This window comes from Onychostoma macrolepis, chromosome 06 (genome assembly GCF_012432095.1).
Source record: "Onychostoma macrolepis isolate SWU-2019 chromosome 06, ASM1243209v1, whole genome shotgun sequence".
Taxonomy (NCBI): Eukaryota; Metazoa; Chordata; class Actinopteri; order Cypriniformes; family Cyprinidae; genus Onychostoma; species Onychostoma macrolepis.
In genome coordinates, this window is record NC_081160.1 from 18,658,263 (window position 1) to 18,677,322 (window position 19,060).

General features: G+C 35.1%; 1 protein-coding gene across 3 annotated transcripts in view; it reads right to left on the bottom strand.

Annotated features, from left to right (window-relative positions):
* Positions 1–15,075, bottom strand: part of pde4ba (phosphodiesterase 4B, cAMP-specific a) — a 156,350-nt gene extending 141,275 nt beyond the window's left edge. Inside the window, exon 1 of one of the 3 annotated variants that reach the window (XM_058780150.1) lies at positions 14,693–15,075. Coding sequence is in view for 1 of the 3 variants with exons in the window: in XM_058780149.1 (XP_058636132.1) it covers positions 10,383–10,397 (15 nt within the window). In the remaining 2 variants the exon portion in view is untranslated. Of the gene's footprint in view, positions 1–10,382; positions 10,413–11,128; positions 11,174–14,692 lie in introns of those variants that run through there. The other 2 variants (XM_058780152.1, XM_058780149.1) reach the window with 2 other exon arrangements.
* Positions 15,076–19,060: the final 3,985 nt, after the last annotated feature.

Below are 19,060 nucleotides of genomic sequence, written 5' to 3' on the forward strand. Positions count from 1 at the left end.
GTATGAGAAAAAGAAAAAGATGTTATATTCTTACTCTTTCTCTAAGAAATCTTGTCATTTTATGCACAAAACCTGACTTTACTGTTCCTGTATTTGTGTCTGCTTTACTCATTTTTTTTTTTGTTTTGTTTTTTGCTTTAAAATGACAAAAGACTTGTTATTGTATCTATTAATTGGAAGCTGTGAAGCATGGCATTCATAATGAATACTAAAAAGGAAAACACTGTGAATGTGCTTCTTTCAATCTATTCAACTTACAGCATTCAACTGTTGATAGCATGAATTATTTAAGCACGAATGCATCATGTTCTGTTGAATGCAGTCACACATGAATCAGGTCAGGTTCTGCGATGTATCTTAAAGATCATTACAATGTCTAGTCAGTTATAGACAGAAAACACTGACATGAAAAGCCAGTCTTTTTCCTGGTTAAATAAAGGTATTAAACATGAATATGCCTCCCACTGAAGCGTGCCAAAAATCTGAAGTGCAGATTACTTGAAAACCAGGCATTAATCTATACCATATAAATCTATAGATCACTCTCAAATTAAACATCCAGAGGCTAAACTTCTACAGTACGTGCAAAGCTGATGTAGCCTCTGCCCCAAAATGACACCAACTTGTTTATTGACATCTAGTCAAGCAAGTAATGCCTTTAGGGCTGTATTTAATTGCATTTCTGAATCATAGTTTCTCTCCGTATTACATCTGTCATTAAAAGCTATTTGTGCATATATATTAGCTGAGGCAGATGAAAGGTCAAACGAACATTGAAATAATTGTGTAAAAATTGCTCATTACATCCTGAACACTAGAAAATGCTTGCTGTCTGAAAAACATTTAAAAAAAAAAAAAACACATAGCCTTTATATGAGTTATCATTACAATAGTCTTTCAGTCATCAAGTTCATTGTGTTGTACAAGGTTTGTTTATTTTAGTCATCAATTTAACTAAAAAATTGTAACTTGGAAATACAAGTGGTCCTAAACAAAATATAGAGTACTTTGGACATTAAGAAAAAGGATCTATTTAAAGAATTTGCCTTCTCCATATCTTGCTTCCATTCTATAGTTGCATTTTCATGTAAATGTACAGCAGATGCAGCTGAAGGGAAGCCTGATTTCAAAGGACAAAGCTTTAGTTAGCTTTTACGAGTTGAAATGGAACCAAGCTGCCAAACTGAATGGAAGAATTATGGCTGCTGTCATAAGCTCATTCCAAAAAGACCAGTGCCACTTCATCCACAACTAAAATTACATGTTGAGAAACACATATATTATAAATATTTTCTTTGTGTGTGCATATATTTATGTGCATGTTCGTGTGGGCATGTGTTTGTGGGTGGTTGACGGGGCACGGTTATTTAAATGTCCAGATTTTTTAAATGAACATCATTATGAGCATATGGTGTGACAGAATGGCTTCTCTCACATTTACACTGAAATAAATACAACGAAAACAAATCCCAATTTAGGCTGAAAATATCTTAAAGGAAGATACAGAGTTAAACACAAGTCAAGCTCTATCGACGCCAACTGTGGTCTGCTGTCAATTAGCGAAGAAAATAATGTTGACTCACTAGTGTTGTCTAAAATCTTCCCATCCAATTACGAGACGTAGCTGGTCAGCAGCAATAAATCAACATAAATTGAAGATTCGTGGATGAGTGTTAGAGGATTCATATATATGAATCAACTATAATTTAATATTTTTTAACTGTAATACATTTTAATACATCATTTAGATAGATAACATGTATACTTTTGTAACTGCACACAACAGACGATATTCTGAAGAATGATGAAGCCCACTGACATTCATTGGAAGGAAGAAAAAAAAATAAGAATGAGTAAATAATAACAATTTTAATTTATGGATGTACTATCCCCCTTCAATGGCCAAATAAATAAAAAATGATTTAAAGCTAGTGTGAATATACACTATCTTGACCACAAAAAAGAAGACTGATGAATGTAGTTAGAGACCACAGACAGGCATTCTGCTGCTACTGTGTGTAATGGAAAGAAAATAGTCAGACAATATCCCAGAGGAGACCATTTCTGGGGTTTCTACACCACCGTGGAAACCTTTCTGTCAGTGGTTTCATTCTCTTTTTCATTCTCTCCCAGCTTCCGTCATACACTGTCTTCTTACATTTCTGTGAAAAACACATGCAGTTTTCTTTTTGTCCAGCCATTTCATGCAATCTCTCCCACTTGCTTCCATTGTTTCCAGCCCAATTTCCCTCTCTTATCCTCCCACTCTCCTTTTCCATCCATCACCTTCTCTTGTTATTTGCTCTGAAAGTGTATGGAGAAACGTAAAAGCAAAGACACGGCAAACAGAAGGTCCCTGGAGCAGTGCTTGTTCCGCAACAAATATTTTGCTCAAAGATCATTACCTTTGAGCCAGCTGCTCCACCAATTTGAAGTCACCGGTGACTGGAAAAAGGACGAGGTGCTTTGAAACTGCGCTTTCCAACTAATTACAAGGTGTTTTCTGAAAATCCTCCCAAGTGGAATTGTCTGTCTGGCATTTTACTGCCTCCTACCTACTCTTTCAAATCCACCCAAGTATTTCTGTCCCTTTCATCACATGTGCTTTTCTAATCCTGTTTTCTATTCAACTTACTGACGTTTCATCTCATGTACTGGTGAACACCAGATGGTGCAAGTTGGCATATCTGACAGTATGAAAACAAACAAATTTAACACAACACTTAGAAATTCTTGTTCCATCATACCAGGGGTCTTCAACAGGGGGTCTGCGGCAGTACTGCAAGGGGTCTGCCAATTATTTTTTGCAAAAAAATGTGTTTAAAAAGTATAGCATTGTTAACTTCAACCACAAGATAATAAAGCTAAAATGTAACTTTTTTTATTGTAAAACTGAAATGTTATGTACAAGTATATAGGATTCTACACTTCAAGAATAATTAATATGTAACATTTTTTATATTATATTATATTATAATAGCTATAGCTATATACTATTATAGCTTTTACACAATATGTAAGAGATCCCCTATTCCTGATCTGTCAACCCCAAAAAACATTCACACCACTATATGAAAACCCAAAGCCACCGCCTGACAACATCATGAAATATTCATCACAACTAGGGCACGATTTCCATAGACATCTCAGAATGACACACTAAGTACACCTGGGAACAGCATGCCAAGCTGTTGGCTCTTGCCAGCAATTGACATTGTGATATAGTGAAATGGCTGGCAGAGAAGCATTCAACATCTGGCCCAGCAGAACCTGAGCAGCATTGGCTGGATTTTGGGCAGACTCTCACAGGAACATATGCTTTAGGTTCAGACACATATTCAAACACTCCAACTAGAAAAATGTAAATGAAAAAAACATTCTCACAACAGCCAGCACTATGTGTATTCATAAAACAGAAAGGCTGTGTAACAAATCCTTGTTCCGCCAAGCGTTCAGATCAAATATGCTGTCACAAAGGAATAGTCACAAAGGCGCTAACTGTGTTTTCTACAAATTTTCAGTGGATGGCTTTAAATGCAGTATTTAATTTGTCAGTTTAGGTTTGGGTAGTTCTGCATAGTTGCCACAATTTTTACTATCCTAGACAAAACTGCATAGTGACATATACAGTGTTTGCACTCTTATTCAGTGACTAGCTCTCTTAGGTCACTAAGGGACTTTAAAGGTTTGTATCTAAAACAAAAACTAGAAATATGATTAATATTATTTATACTGTATATATATATATATATATATATATATATACACACACACACACATATACACACACATACACATACACACACACAAAAATCTTATATAAAAAGTCATTTTAGATATAGCCTTGGGGTCAGTAACATTTTTTTAACATATGCTTTTATTCAGCAAGGGCACATGAAACTGATCAAATGTGACAGGACATTTATAATGTTGTTTTGAACTTTCTATTCATCCAAAAAAAAAAAAAAAAAAGGTTTTATGGTTTCCACAAATATATTAGGCAGCACAACTGTTTTCAACATTGATAATAATAGGAAATATTTTCTGAGCACCAAATCTGCATATTGATCAGAATGATTTCTAGGATCATGTGACATGATTTTTTTTTTCTTTTTATTTATTATAACATATAAAAACATTAATATAAATGTATCAACATAGTTTTAATTGTAATAATAGAATAATAGAATATAAGAATAATATATACTATTTTTACTCTATTTTTGATCAAATAAATGCATCCTTGGTGAGCATAACAGATTTATCAACATTAAACATTTGAATGGTAAGGTGTTTTGTGTTTGTTTCTTTTAACATATTCATTTAGTGTACAGTATACTATGACTTATACTCGTGGCTATCCACAGCCTATGTATTAATGAGAGAAATGGCACTTTTATAACATCTGTACACAATTCCCCACAATAAACACAGTTCTCCAATAAACCATCTCGGAGCAGCTTTCTTATTCAATAATCTATTAAAGGTTATAATAGCAGAGCTGAAACCAGATAAATTCTCAAAAGGCCACACATGCGGGCATCAAACGGAGTAGCTTGGCCAGCCTCATCATGATGTATTAGCTCCTTCCAGACACCCTGTGGAAAAAACAGGTTTCCTCTCTCCACACACACACACACACACACACGCCTATAACTCACCACAGAGTAAAACATGACACAGCCTCTACACACCACATTATGTGCCCTCCTCCATTTTCTCTATGATTAAAAAGCTAAGTGGATGGATTTTGGATTCAGTTAATTATCCACATGCAGGATCTGAAGCTTTAATGGAATACACTGTTTACTATTTACATCATGCTGTCTCCTAAAGACCTCATTGATTTAACTATAGACCTTCAATGAAAACAAAGCGTGTCAGCCTTTTAGAATCCAATCACTGCTGCCATTTGACTGTGAATTTTTTTTAACATCCACCTTGGTCCTTTTGGTTTCATAATATTCTCAGGGCCACGGATTAGATTTTCTTAGGCTTTAGCTTAATTCTGCATATCCAGTCTCTGCTTCCCTCTGCATTTATCATTTTCTAACAAAGATGATTTAAGCCAAACTGTGAACCTAGGATTTTATTTTAATTTTTAATCTGAATAATTGGTGTCCTAATTAATTTTCGCTTGTTAAAATACTTCCATGCATTAAAATCTAAAGAGATAATCTGACTTCAGCCATGCGTCTGAAGCTGAGATCACGACAAATCATCTCAACAGCAGCTTTTCAAATCACTGTCACTGTTAATGCCATGGTGAATCAGGTCAAGCCAGCACTGCGCACTGTGCTGCTACAAAAGGAAACTGTCAATTGATCGGATACAATGTCATGTACATTCAACACAAACACTGTGCTCAGTGGCTCTCAATTAAAAGCCACTTTAATCAATAACAATGGAGTACATTGTTTTTTTTCCGAGTCAAACCTTGATGTAAACCTTGGCTGCAGTTTTGGGCCTTTGGGTGATTTATGATGGTTAATTAACATGTAAAAAAAATTATAAATAAAATATTTTAAATATTAATATTAAATATAAAAAACAGAATATTTTTGTATGTATTTTTTAACTAATAAAAATTTGTAATTTCAAACAGTAGCATAGAAATTTACATTACACGTAAATGTCAGTCAATGACACAAAACATTCTCTTCAATACAAGCTAACATGCATATTGAGACATATTGTGACAACATACTCATCAGGGATTTTTTTTTTCTTTTTCATGTGAATGGTGACAGCCAGAGGCACACAGGCACAGATCAACCCTCATGCGTTCATACTTTATCTGGCTTCTCTCTGTTTGAGAGCCAACCACCCTGACTAACTTGCTAATACACGCAAAAACACATTCACATAGACCATAAAAAAAATACACTAGATCCTACAATTCCATGTGCAATCATCTCCAATCACTACTGAGTTATAAAGGTTCTGCATTTATAACATTACCTGCCAAAACTAAATGCTAAATGAGCTGCATATTGCCCAAAAGATAGAATTGCATAAGACCTCCAGTAGGCAAATAAAATAGATTAATCTTGACGTGAAGAATGATCCAATCATTCTGTCTAGAGTAGACTAATGAAAATGCCACTCAAACAGAGGCAAATTCACAGTTGACAAAATGCATCTACTTATCTCATCAAAAGAGAATAAAACTGAGCCGTTGTTACCATTATAGATTTATTGAACTGTGTTACATAAAACTGAGTGGACCAGGGCCAGTGCTGACAAACATCTCCTGCCTAATACGCGCGGTGTTCCCAAGGTTTTGTGCAAAAGACACAACACTTGGTTTGGCACATAAATAGGCTAAATAAAACAAACAATTGCAATGAGATGGCATCATGGGACAATGCTCTCAGGGTCTTCCCTCAAACAAACACCTAAGAGCACATAACGGCAACTGGATTTAAGTTGTATAGATGCACAAAGATGCAGTCTACATGAGAACATTAAGATTTTAAATGGTAAATTGTAGTCACTGTGTTAATTAACAAGTGTTGTTGTTGTTTTTGTGTGGTTGTTGTGTGTATTGCTGCAGCTTTGAGTCCAAGACAACTTTCCTGTAAAGGACAATAAAGTATAACTCTAACTCTAACTCTAACAGCATGTGTGGTAATGTCTAGTGAGAGGAAATGGTTATTTTGTCATTGTTACCTTTAAGGCAAATAACTTTAAGCGGAACAAAAAAAAGTGTTGTATCATCCACATTTCAGTTTGCTCTAAAACCAGCATGCTTGCAACCACAACCATGCAACTTTGCACAATATCAGCAGCAGTGGCCTGTCAGGCTGTTTTACTTGATTTCATTTGCAATCTAAACAAGTCTGCATGAGAACTCATTTATAGAAACATTCATTTTGTACTATCTTTGTCATTGTGTACCCTTTCAATTATTTCTGTGAATCAGTTTAGCGGTTCAAGAAGATGAACATGGGCATATTATGACAATCTTCAATATAGAACAAATTATAAATGTTATATTGAGTGCAACTGGGGTCAAATTTAAAACCTGTACTACAGCAATAACGGAAAGTTTCATAAATTTTAACCTCATGGTCATAAAGTTGAGAAAAAAAGAAATGAAAAAGAAGAATATTAAGAACATGAAAACATAATAATAATAATAATAATATCAAACAAAAAATAGCATCTCTGATAAGCCTATGGTAATATTAAGGCTGCATCTGTGAGTGTTTTCAGAAACAGCAGAGCATAATTGCCTCATTAAAAGGGTCATGACATATTTATTTTATTATTTTAATATGTCCCTTGAGGTTCGCTTTAAATGTTAATGAAGTTTTTTTTGCACAAAAGAGTAATATATTAACAAATTCTGAAAATATCCATTTTAAAACTTGTCAGTAAACAGTCACTGTTATGAATGGCTAACATAAATGCATAGGAAAAAGTATCAACACCGGCTATTGCAAAACTGTCACTGACATAAAAACTGAAATCCTTTACTTATGATTCGCGATGTAGCAGCTGTCAGAACTAATGCAGTGGCCACTGTGTTATCTTTCAAAAAAAGTTTATTTGCAAACACTCCAACAATCTGCATTCAAATGCCACAAATAAACATAATCCTCTGATATGACTTTAAATGTTATTAAATTATTTGTGCACAGAGGCATTTTAAATATGCCATTTAAACCAGACGTGTCAAAGCAAATGTTCCTTTACCCTTACATTTGTCCTGTTGTCAGGAGTAGCTCAAGTGTGTGGAGTACATCAGAAATTGAAGACAGTACGTAATTATGGGTTCTATTTGATTTTGAGTTTTAATATTACAAATATCTTCATACCTTCAAGACTAGTCTAACAATTAGCTTTTTTGTAATTCATAAAATCTTGCAAATACATGTGACGTAGTTAATTCATATGGCCTTTTAGGTTCCTTAATCACAAACCATTCATTTTACAGGTCCTCCAAATGTCAGTCATTTATTACACAATTAAAAAATGAAGCTACAGCAGAAATACTATAAGGGAAAGGAGACTAATAAATTAAATGAATTACTTCATTTAATTTGATCAGACTTTTTATAATATAATATTTTAAACTGTCGGAGGTTACAGCAATTTATGTTAGATGCAGCCCTATCACTTTCTTATGTTAAGTGTGAATACAAAGCTAGGAAAAAGCTATAGGTGACTCCGAGTCTCATCTCTGGGAAATTTGAGGACGCCCTTTATCTCCATCTTCATGCATATGCAAACAGACAGAGAACCAAACCCAATAATTAATGTCACCCTGACCCTCCTCTCATCAGCCCATGGCCAAGCTCACAATAGGAGTCCGTGGCAATGAGGAGGTGCATGAGTACTACTGGCAGAGAGTAATGAGACGCACCTGCTGCTTATTGCACCTTGTCACCACTGCCAAAACCCCTCCATCTCAATCTCTGCATCAGTTCTAGCCCAGTGGTAAAAGGTGCCCTGACTTGACAAGATCCTAAACCTACCCTTAACTAACCATATTGAGCCTATATGGCAGATCAGCCTGTTGGGCACAAGGCAGTGTGTATATCATGCCAATTCTGTGCACGAAGAGCTTGTCCTTGAGGTCCAAAACAGCACACCATAACTGGGAAGCCACTTAACCAATGACCACCTGGCCCTGCTCCTCTGGACCAACAAAACAACCATTCTGTCTTGCATATAGGGCTGCAACAAACGATTATTTTGATAATCGATTAATCTAACGATTATTAGACCGATTAATCAACTAATCGTCGATTATTCCACTGATTAATCAGTAGACTTTGTTTGATTATTCAGCTTTTGCAACTAGTTAAAATATTAAGTTACACATATTCTAACATAAATAAAGGTCACTTCAGCTTTAGAAAAGCATATTATGTAATTACAATTATTATACAATTAATTGGTAACACTTTACAATAAGGTTCATTAGTTAACATGAACTAAGAATGAACAATACTTCTACAGCATTTGTTAATCTTAGTTAATGTTAATTTCAGCATTTACTAATGCATCATAAAAATCACAAGTTGTGTTTTTTAACATTGGTAAATGCACCGTGAACTAACATGAACAAACAATGAACAACTGTATTTTTGTTAACCAACATTAACAATGATTAATAGTTAAATGTAATAAATGCATTGTTCATTGATGTTAATTAATACATTAATGTTAACAATTGATACCTTATTGTAAAGTGTTACCAATTCATTATACAAATAGATGTATTTGGCACACAAAATGAGATGACTGACAGAGACACTCTCTCACCATTTAATTAGCTACATGAAAAAGTAACTGAATGACACATCTTTCACATTCTGCCTAACATCTCGTTTTGTAAGTCATATAGATAAGACCAGGGTTTAAATTGGGCTGAGCCCTGGCACATAGACTCCAGGGCTCGACATTAACGCTTCATTAATGCCAGACAAGTAACATGATTAAAACATCAATAACCAAAAATAGCTATGTAAACACCAAAACGCAAGTATTATTTTGATTTTATTACATTTAGTGAGTGTTGAATAGTGGATATGGCTACTGTATATAATGCATCTATTGACAGTATAAGGTTGCGCTGCTGAGGCGAGGTTCACGCAGCTCTCGAAGAGAAATCAAAACGCGCAACACTAAGAAACTCAGCATACTGAGGTAAAAATTCAAAATGGAAAGTTTTTATATTTAAAATACAGATAGTTAGGCAACAGCACTCACCATTACGACTGTTTAATAGTTCTATAAACAGTTCACTGAGCAAATACAATAATATTAGGTCACTTACATTTTTGGCGGAACCACAGCGCATCTCAAAGCAACCATCTGATTCATTGCTGAATGATTCAGTGTTTTGAACGAATCGGTTGCGATAATAAACATCTGGGCCCGTATTCATGAAAAATCTTAGTGCTAAGAGTTGCTCCTAGTAACAAAATTCTAAGAAAATTCTTAGAAATGTGGGTGTTTCCCCTTAAAATTAAAGAAAATATCCTAGACAAGAAAAAAGTAATTCAGAAAGCATCTTAACCCTTAAAAGAGGTCTTAAGGTCCAAAATTGTTAGGAGTACGGACGAGGACTTTTAAGAGGCTTTTCTTTAGCTGTGGAGAAAATGGACGAAACATGAAGAGGGAGAAGAATTGTGTTGTACACAATGCATGACTGAGTTAATAAGATGCTACACATTAGATCGTGCAGGGATCATGTTTGTGACCGATCGTATTTGAAACACGCTAACATCTCCGACACCGCGCAGAAATGACCTATAGCGCCAGAAATGGACGTAATCACTACAGTAACTACATTAAAGGAACACTCCACTTTTTTTGGAAATAGGCTCATTCTCCAACTCCCCCAGAGTTAATAAGTTGAGTTTTACCGTTTTTGAATCCATTCAGCCGATCTCTGGATCTGGCGATAGCACTTTTAGCATAGCTTAGCATAGATCATTGAATCCAAAAATGACCAAAGAGTTTCGATATTTGTCCTATTTAAAACTTGACTCTTCTGTAGTTATATCGTGTACTAAGACCGGCGGAAAATGAAAAGTAGTCCCCAGCTAGGTAACTATAGCTGGGGACTACTTTCAGGCGCTGCGTAATATCACTGCGCCTGCTGCGGCCATGGTACGGCAGCAAAGTTCCTTGATTATTACGCCGGAATGAGAGTATAGTTCCTAGCCAAATCGGCCTAGAAAATCGCAACTTTTCATTTTCCGCCGGTCTTACTACACGATATAACTACAGAAGAGTCAAGTTTTAAATAGGACAAATATCGAAACTCTCGTTTTTTTTTAAAGAATCTCATAGTTTAATGTAGTTGTATTTTTCAGTGTAAATTATTTAATTTGATAACATATAGATAATAACAATCACATTATTATAATTGAATTTATAGATTAAATGTAAGCATTTGAAATGAAAGTTAATGAGATTAGTGGGAAAATGCCCTCTATAAAGGTAAAGAAAAACTAAAAAAAAAATGCCCTTGGATAAAATATAAAAAACATGCAGATTTATAGCCTATGTCACAGCTGATAGAAAACCGATGAGAATATTGCATTAGAATAAATCATATTTTCAAAAAAAAAACACACACACACATAAAATATATATATATATACACCGTATATTCATCCAAACGCCGCTCACGTTCTGGTGCAATTTCTCTGAAGCGCTATGTCTGTCTTCTTCTCTTGAATTGCATCCAGGAGATCTGAAATACAGTCTTGCGCTACAGCGCCACACCGGTCAAACCGCAGTATTGCATGCTCTTGCATTAGGTCATATGAGATCAAACGATTACTCGACAACAAAAATATTTGTCGACAATTTTTTGTTGTCGATAATGTCGACTAATCGTTGCAGCCCTACTTGCATATGGAGGTCATTGTACTCGCCTTTTGTTTGAGCCTTTACAGTCACTCTCAAGAAACTTTCAGCCTTTATATTTGTATTTTTGCCAAATAAAAGACTCTCTGAGGCATGAAACTGCCAGTTTCTTTGTGCCCTTCTTCAATCCCTACCACAAAATAAACAAGAAACTAATCCATATTTGAAGAATAAAGAGGTTTATTCAGTATTCTAGATAATTTTTTTCCAACAATGGACCGAAGTAATGAAATGTATGGTTTTCATTAGCCAAAGTAAACGAACAATCAGGGAGATTGATGACAACTGCCATGCGCTGAGGTCTAACAGATGAGGTACTGTGTAGGTTCTGCACCAACAATTATACATGAGAAATCATAGCACACAGTACAAACTACAAGAAAAGCCCTTGGGTATCTGCTTAGGAAAGCAACACATTCAAATTCACCAAGCCTGTTACAAATACACAGACCTCGTAACATAGACGCACATGTTCACAACACACATTCAGTTGAGTGGGACGGCAATTCCCCACACTCACACATAAAAATACACACATTCCTGCAAGCCAAGCAGTGAATGTGTTATTCGAGTATAAAATTCATCAGGCAAACCCTTTATCCTGTGTCACTGAGGGTCCATCTGTTCAACCAGGGTCTGAATGATTGTCCATGAGATGATGGAAGCAAACATGCTTGTCTGAACAGGACAAGAAATTATGAGGAAAGCCTCAGAATAGGAGAAAAGCCATGTAGCATTAGGAGGGCAAACTAAATCACATATGATCTCTTTCATATACACTCGTTCTTTTGGACTTTTGTGAGATCTTTAATTTTTCATCAGTGGTTTATTCTGTCATAATATAACACAATAGTTGTTTTTCAAAATGCAAAGTGCACATTAAGAGACACAAAAAGGTTAAATAAATGTCATGTAATTTGATTAACCGACATTTTGTATGTACTGTATTAGCATCACCTAATCAAATTAGGGATCTTACAGCAAGTTGCTGATTAGGGCCTAGAAAATATATGCGTAATATTAATAAGGAGTCTCTGGACTATTATGTGAACAGGGATAATAATTACAAGGGAATGTGATTATTTCATCTGGATTAACTACTGAAGGAACTTAATTTTTAGAAATTATTTTAGCTGGTTAAAGGTACTACAATGAGAACAAAATTGAACCCATAACAGCTCCTTGTGGAACACCATAGAGATGCCATGATAAGAATGTATCAGACTTGTTTGCCATTTCCGCTAAAATTCTATATGAGAAATTACCATAATACTGCTGAACGAACCGAACAGCTTTTTTATTATGTTTGGGCAGAAGATATGTAAATATTTTATATGTCAGCAATACAGATCGTCTTATTAGTTATGTCGAAATGTGATGTATATTGACAACAACACATGGTGCAGATAATGTGTGAGATACATGTGACAGAATGGAAGGGGGAAAGTAAAATTATTCGACACGAACAGTTTAATGTGGTCATATTAGAAAACCACACACCAATTTACTACAGAGAAAACAAAGATGGAAATATAATGTGGTTATGTGGAGATAGATGGTGGTATTTCCCAGGGCTCACTGCCTTGCCAGCTTACAGCACTTCGGTCTGCTGTTGTTGGCCGAGCATTGAAGACTTCAAACAAGCAAAACAGGGTTTAAGAAATGCTTACTTCTTTCTACTATCATCATCATTTTATTGCAAGGATAACTGCAGACTTTAAACAAACATTTTGCATGGATGAGTAGTAAGTCAAACTGAAAGACAGTACAACTGGATACTGAGTGCATGCAACAGATTAAAAGCTAAATCTGACAGATAAATATTTCTGGTGCATCAGATTAATTCCTAAAGCAATAAATATACTAGAATTAGACCATTTTGTATGAAAGATTCCTCCCATAACAGTCATTTACCTTTTCAATCATGTAATGTTTTAATGGTTGTTTTAACGGAGTTTAAATGTTTTAAAATAGCTCATTTTCTTTTTAGAATGGTTTGTCATAAACAAGATAATCAGTCATGCTGATATTCTGTAAAAAAAACAAACATGCAAGTGGCATTGCTTTTATACAACAGTTCAACAATTAAAAATGTATATTAATTAATTGGTTAATAATAATAATATATCAATATAGATTAACATACATTTCAGACACATTAGCCAGTTATTTGGTATACATCTACATGTAAATGAGTAGGCCTGTGTACATGTAATGATATATGCTCTATAAATGCTAAGATTCTTAAAATGCCAATAAAAACTGCAGTATTGCTCCAGGTCTTTATCACTTTATTAAAATTACACCAAACAAAGGACAAATGTTTACTTTTACAAGCCACCACGTATTTACGAACTTGCAGTGAGAAGTTTAAAGCTAGAATATAGGCTTCTGTACGTCATCTGCCCGCAACGAGTTCTGGGATTTCTAATGGTTTGATTCTCTCAAGTCTGCATTCAGTGCATCCTTAATATCAAGAACACATTATAGTCTACTTTCATGCATCCTCTGTAGCATACTTGTTGTGTTCTTGAATACTGGAATTAAACTTCTAAGGTTGATGACGACGTAGTGTGAAAACACAAGATTGCATAAGAATGCACTTTAAGAAATTGGCCCTTTTGTGTCAACAAACCGCACACAAACTTAAAACCAGTCTCTATTTCAATCTACAGAGATTTTCCATCCGGTTCCAGCTCCACCCCGGGTTTTCCATGTCCCACTCACGACCGAAGGAAACCCGCTCCAATAAGTGATCGTAGAACGAAAAACACCGAAGCTCCGACTTTCGAAAAACCCATTAGCCTACTTGCGGCAGAGAAAACACCGAATTTACAGATGAATTAATTTGAGGTCGTTCCATTTACAACGGGTGTCAACTGGTCTTCTTTACTTGAAATCCCCCTGTCATCCCTGCTTTCCCATTATGAATTAACTCTTTTGATTCCAAACTAACACTTGCAAAGACTACATTGTAACGCTGCTGTACAAACGGAGACAGAATCATGGAAAAAAGCACTCAAAAAGTACCCATCTCGTTCATGGTACTTTTTCTTAATATGTTTGTTGTAAATAAAACCCGCTGTTATGCGCGTTGGTATCAAATCTATAGAGCAACTTAATTAGACATCGCTGAATAATCCTAATAAAAAGCCCTTCAGCATCCCAACTGAGAATCCGGAGATGCAAACACACACACTCCCGTATCAAAACAGAACACTCTAATATAAAAAATAAAAGCAACAGTATAAACAATAGAACAAAAGCAGGAACAAGCATCTGAGAATCACATTCTCACCTCAAATACGGATCCACTTTCTTGCGCGTGGGAGACAAAAGAGGCACAAAAGGATCCCGTTTTAAACTCGTGATCAAGAACACGAGTGTTGTGCCGTTGTGTTTGTGTGTGTATAACCCATGAGGTGGACCAGAGCCGTCAATGAAGAAGCAGCAGCAGCATCTTCTGTCCCGCTATAGAAACCCTCTCCGCTTCTGTCCTTCAACACTGCTGCTCTCAGACAGTCTGAACTGGTACACGGAGTCCGTGCAGAAACAAGCACTCCAACTACATTAAAAAAGATGCTGGGATTCGGTTTCGGTCCCGCTTTGGCAAGATGCAGGCGGTTTTCACAAGCACCAGGCTCGCGCTTTCGTTTCTAGATGCTGACTTGCTGAGCGTTCACTGTGCCTGTCAAAGCAGAGGAGGATCTCCAATACAAGAGCGCTTATAAACACTGAGACGTGGGATGCGTGTGATTAAGTCACTGGATGGGAGGATGAATGCTCAATTTACTGCATTTATTTTATGTTCGTCTCTAGGCATTGGTTCAAACAGAACATTTGTCCATTCCTGCATGAGTCATTTAGACTGGAAATTGGGGCAAGTTGTCACTTTTTTTTTTTTAGGGTGGGTGGTTTCTGAATGCCAATTATATTATAGGTAGACATTTAAGCATTGGCTGGAAAAAAAAAATCTCTTTCTTGAACATTTCCACCACTATTGCTCAGGAAAAGAGATACAGTTCATTTAACACTCATTTCATATAAAAAAATTATAACAATTATAAAATGTATAAAATCTAATATTTTGGTCAACAAAAACGATTAATCGCGATTAATCGCATCCGAAATAAGTTACATAATTACAAATTTACATTTATTTATATTTATATTCATATAAATTATATAATGTATAAATTTACTTAATATTTAAACGTAACATTTTTCTTAAATATATACACATGCATGTGTGTGTATTTATATATACTTAATAAACATACACAGTACACACACATATATTATATTATTATATATTATTACACAATTACCAAGTTAAGTCTGTCATAACTTAAATATATTGGGTTTCTTCTTCACATATGTATGTGTATATATGTGTGCATGTGTGCATATGTGTATGCATGTATGTATATATGTATATATATGTGTATGTGTATAGTAGAAACTTAATTTCCTGTAAAGCTGCTTTGCAACGATTGTATCGTAAAAAGCGTTATACAAATAAACTTGAATTGAAACTTGAATTGAATTATGTAAACAAAAACTTTTATTTTGGATGCGATTAATCATTTGACAGCACTATATTATATTATACTATATTATATTATTATGTGACAACTCCCCATCCTGAAAATACTTGTCTTGAGAAGACGGTTCAGATTTTTGGCTAAATCTTTGTGTAATCTTTGTGATACGATTGACTTTGCCTGAATATACAGTATGTCAGTGTGTGTTATTGTGTTCACTTGTTACCTAGAAAACTAATCAGAATTAGAAAAAAAAAAAAAGAAGATATTTAAGAAAAGAAAGAAAGAAAATAAATCAATAGTAAAAATATATTGATTTGAAACAGACATTTAAAACCAACACTAAAAAAAACAAGTTTTGACTTTCGACTCAAAACCTTTGTTGAGACTGTCCTTGTGACACACTTCCCTGTATGACAGCTAGCCCTGATTCACAATATAGAGTCATGTGATGAGCAGTGCTGGTCTTGTCACAGTTTTTCCAAGAGCTTTTATAAATCAACTTGGCAGAAACGGACACTTTGTTGAATATAGTGTTACACAGTGGTCAAAAAGACAACATTGCACCACAAGATATGAAGAGGATGTCAGTTTCCATATTGACTAGGTCTGTTGATTCTAGCTGTCAAGCTGACATAGTTTAATTACACTGATTCTCATAATTGTTTAAATTATTTAACCCAAAGTATTGCAGTGTTTAGTTTACCTCATCTTTTCTCAAGTTTATTTTTTATGACAAATTTATTGTTGTTTTCACATTACTATGGGAAATCTCTTATGGTGGTTGTTGGCCAGTACATTATTACAGCAACTTTATGTAAGTTTTTTAACTTGAAATGTCAGTTTCAAAATCATGTTCTGATGAATAAGGCAAATGGCTTCTGTTTCTTTCCCATGCTTGCCCGTAAATGTCTGTTTTTGTAGTATGTTCTTGGAGTTTAGTGAGCGGTTACGAAATTGCTTTACGGCAACAACAAATGCGCCTGAGCAGCTATCCACTGTAATTACGACAGTAATTACAAAGATAAAATTGAATTGAATTTCCTGACTTAACTGTAGGGGGCTCTATAGTCGCACAAATGAACAAAAGTAGCTTAAAGTTTGAATTCTGTAACTTGTGAATGTCCAATTAGGCTAATGTACATAAAATTTCTAACAGCAACATTTGAGTGTCTACATATCTAAAATATACAGCTGAATACAGATGAAACAGTCTGGACAGTTTTCAATGCTCAATACGAAATGAATGAACAGCTGAATGATCCACATGATTATGAGCCTTATTATTCTATTATGCAAGGTCATGCATTAGAAGTTTCATCATGAGCGTTTAATTTGGCAGACAAGGCACTATAAGAAATCTTCCAGACGTTGAAAGCACACGTAATTGCAAGGTAGTTAAACCTTTATGAATGTTTTTCACTGATCATTTCCATAATCGGCTTTGGAATCACTCTACTTAGCAATAAAGCATTGATTAGACGCTCAGACTACTGATGGCTGAAAATCCCCAATAACGGCTGGGGAAGACGAGTTCAGGGTGACTGCTCAGGGAATTGGGACAATGCCAGGGAGTGTGTCAGTAACTAAAGGCGGGTGTTTGAGGTGGCCAGGCAAAGCCTAAAGCTACAGCCTGGTTGCATTGTTCCACTGAGGATTTAGAGCTTAAGCACCATGACCATGATTAAGAAACAAGACCATCTGCTATCCTGTGTCCGAATGACAGGGTTTTTCACATGCGCACTCTCTTTCTCGCATGCACACACATTCATTCAAAACTCAAATGACAAAATGGCACAAATATGTTTAACATGGTCAAGCTTTCATGCATTAACATTTATGGCCCACATTTTACTAAAGCATCTATTTTAGTGGCAATGAGAAAATGCTTTATAGGTACAATAAATGATATGTTTGGATTGTCCATCTAAACTTCTAGTCCACTTATAAATGTTTGTGGACAAGAACATCTATTCAAAAAATGTCTCTCTCTGTGGCACACTGACATTGTAGACAGATGGAGCTTGACAAATAAGACAGCATTCGATTTCTCAGAAACATCACATTAACTCTAGACAGAGCAGGAGGATATCAGGGTCCCTGAGGACACAATTACACACACTGTAACACCAGCACTGTCTTCTCATTAGTAACCAACCAGCAATTAGCCTAGCGATTAATCACCCCCACAGAGGCCTTGTTTAGATTAGAAATCAAGATTTGTTTTTACATGTGTTTACAGAGTTCACTGGAATAGCAGTAGAACATACTGTAGGTCATAGCAAAATACCAATTAATTTCTTAAATCTTTCTGAAAACTAAAGGAAAATGCTTTTTTCAGAAAACATTATTTCTGTCTTGACGTGATGAAAACTTTACTGAAATACACACTCATGCTTGGCTAAATGGGGCATTCTATAGACTTCTATTGTATTACACTTTTTACAATAAATAAATAAAAAAATAAAAACTAACTAACTAATAAATACTTTATTTTTATATCATTTTTACAAATGAGAATATATTCAAAAGAAGGTTTTATCCAACCCAGGCTCACTGGAAAAAAAAAAAAGAAAAATCTCGGTGGTGACCTTTCTGCAAAATAATATGTTGTTTCATGCACTTTTCATGTCACTTCCGAAGTTAAATGTCCAATAAGTGGCACTAAAACAAATGACCATGAATGTGGCAACATTTTATTATGCTGGTTGTTATATTGCAGCAGATCAGAAATGATATGTCCAGTAAGTGGCACTAAATGCTCTATCACATTAAAAATAACATATCACCTAACCCAAAACCTTTCTTAAATGTAACCAATAGTCTTAACAAAAAACAAATGTGAGATAAAATGCTTGTAAAGGAACCATGCCTCTTTGAGCTCTTATTGTGACTCAAGTGCAATGCTGTACGAGGTGAGCTATTGAGCAAGTTTACTACATCAGAAAAGCCATACATATAAAGCTGACTATGCAATTCAAATGTCAAAATGTATTATGGTAAAAGTATGGTAAAAGTGTTTTGATGTAATGGCATAGGTACACAAAAATGTAGATAATGCATGTTTTCCTGAAAGAAATTCAGCCACAGTCGTTTTGGACCCCATTGACTTTGGACCTAAT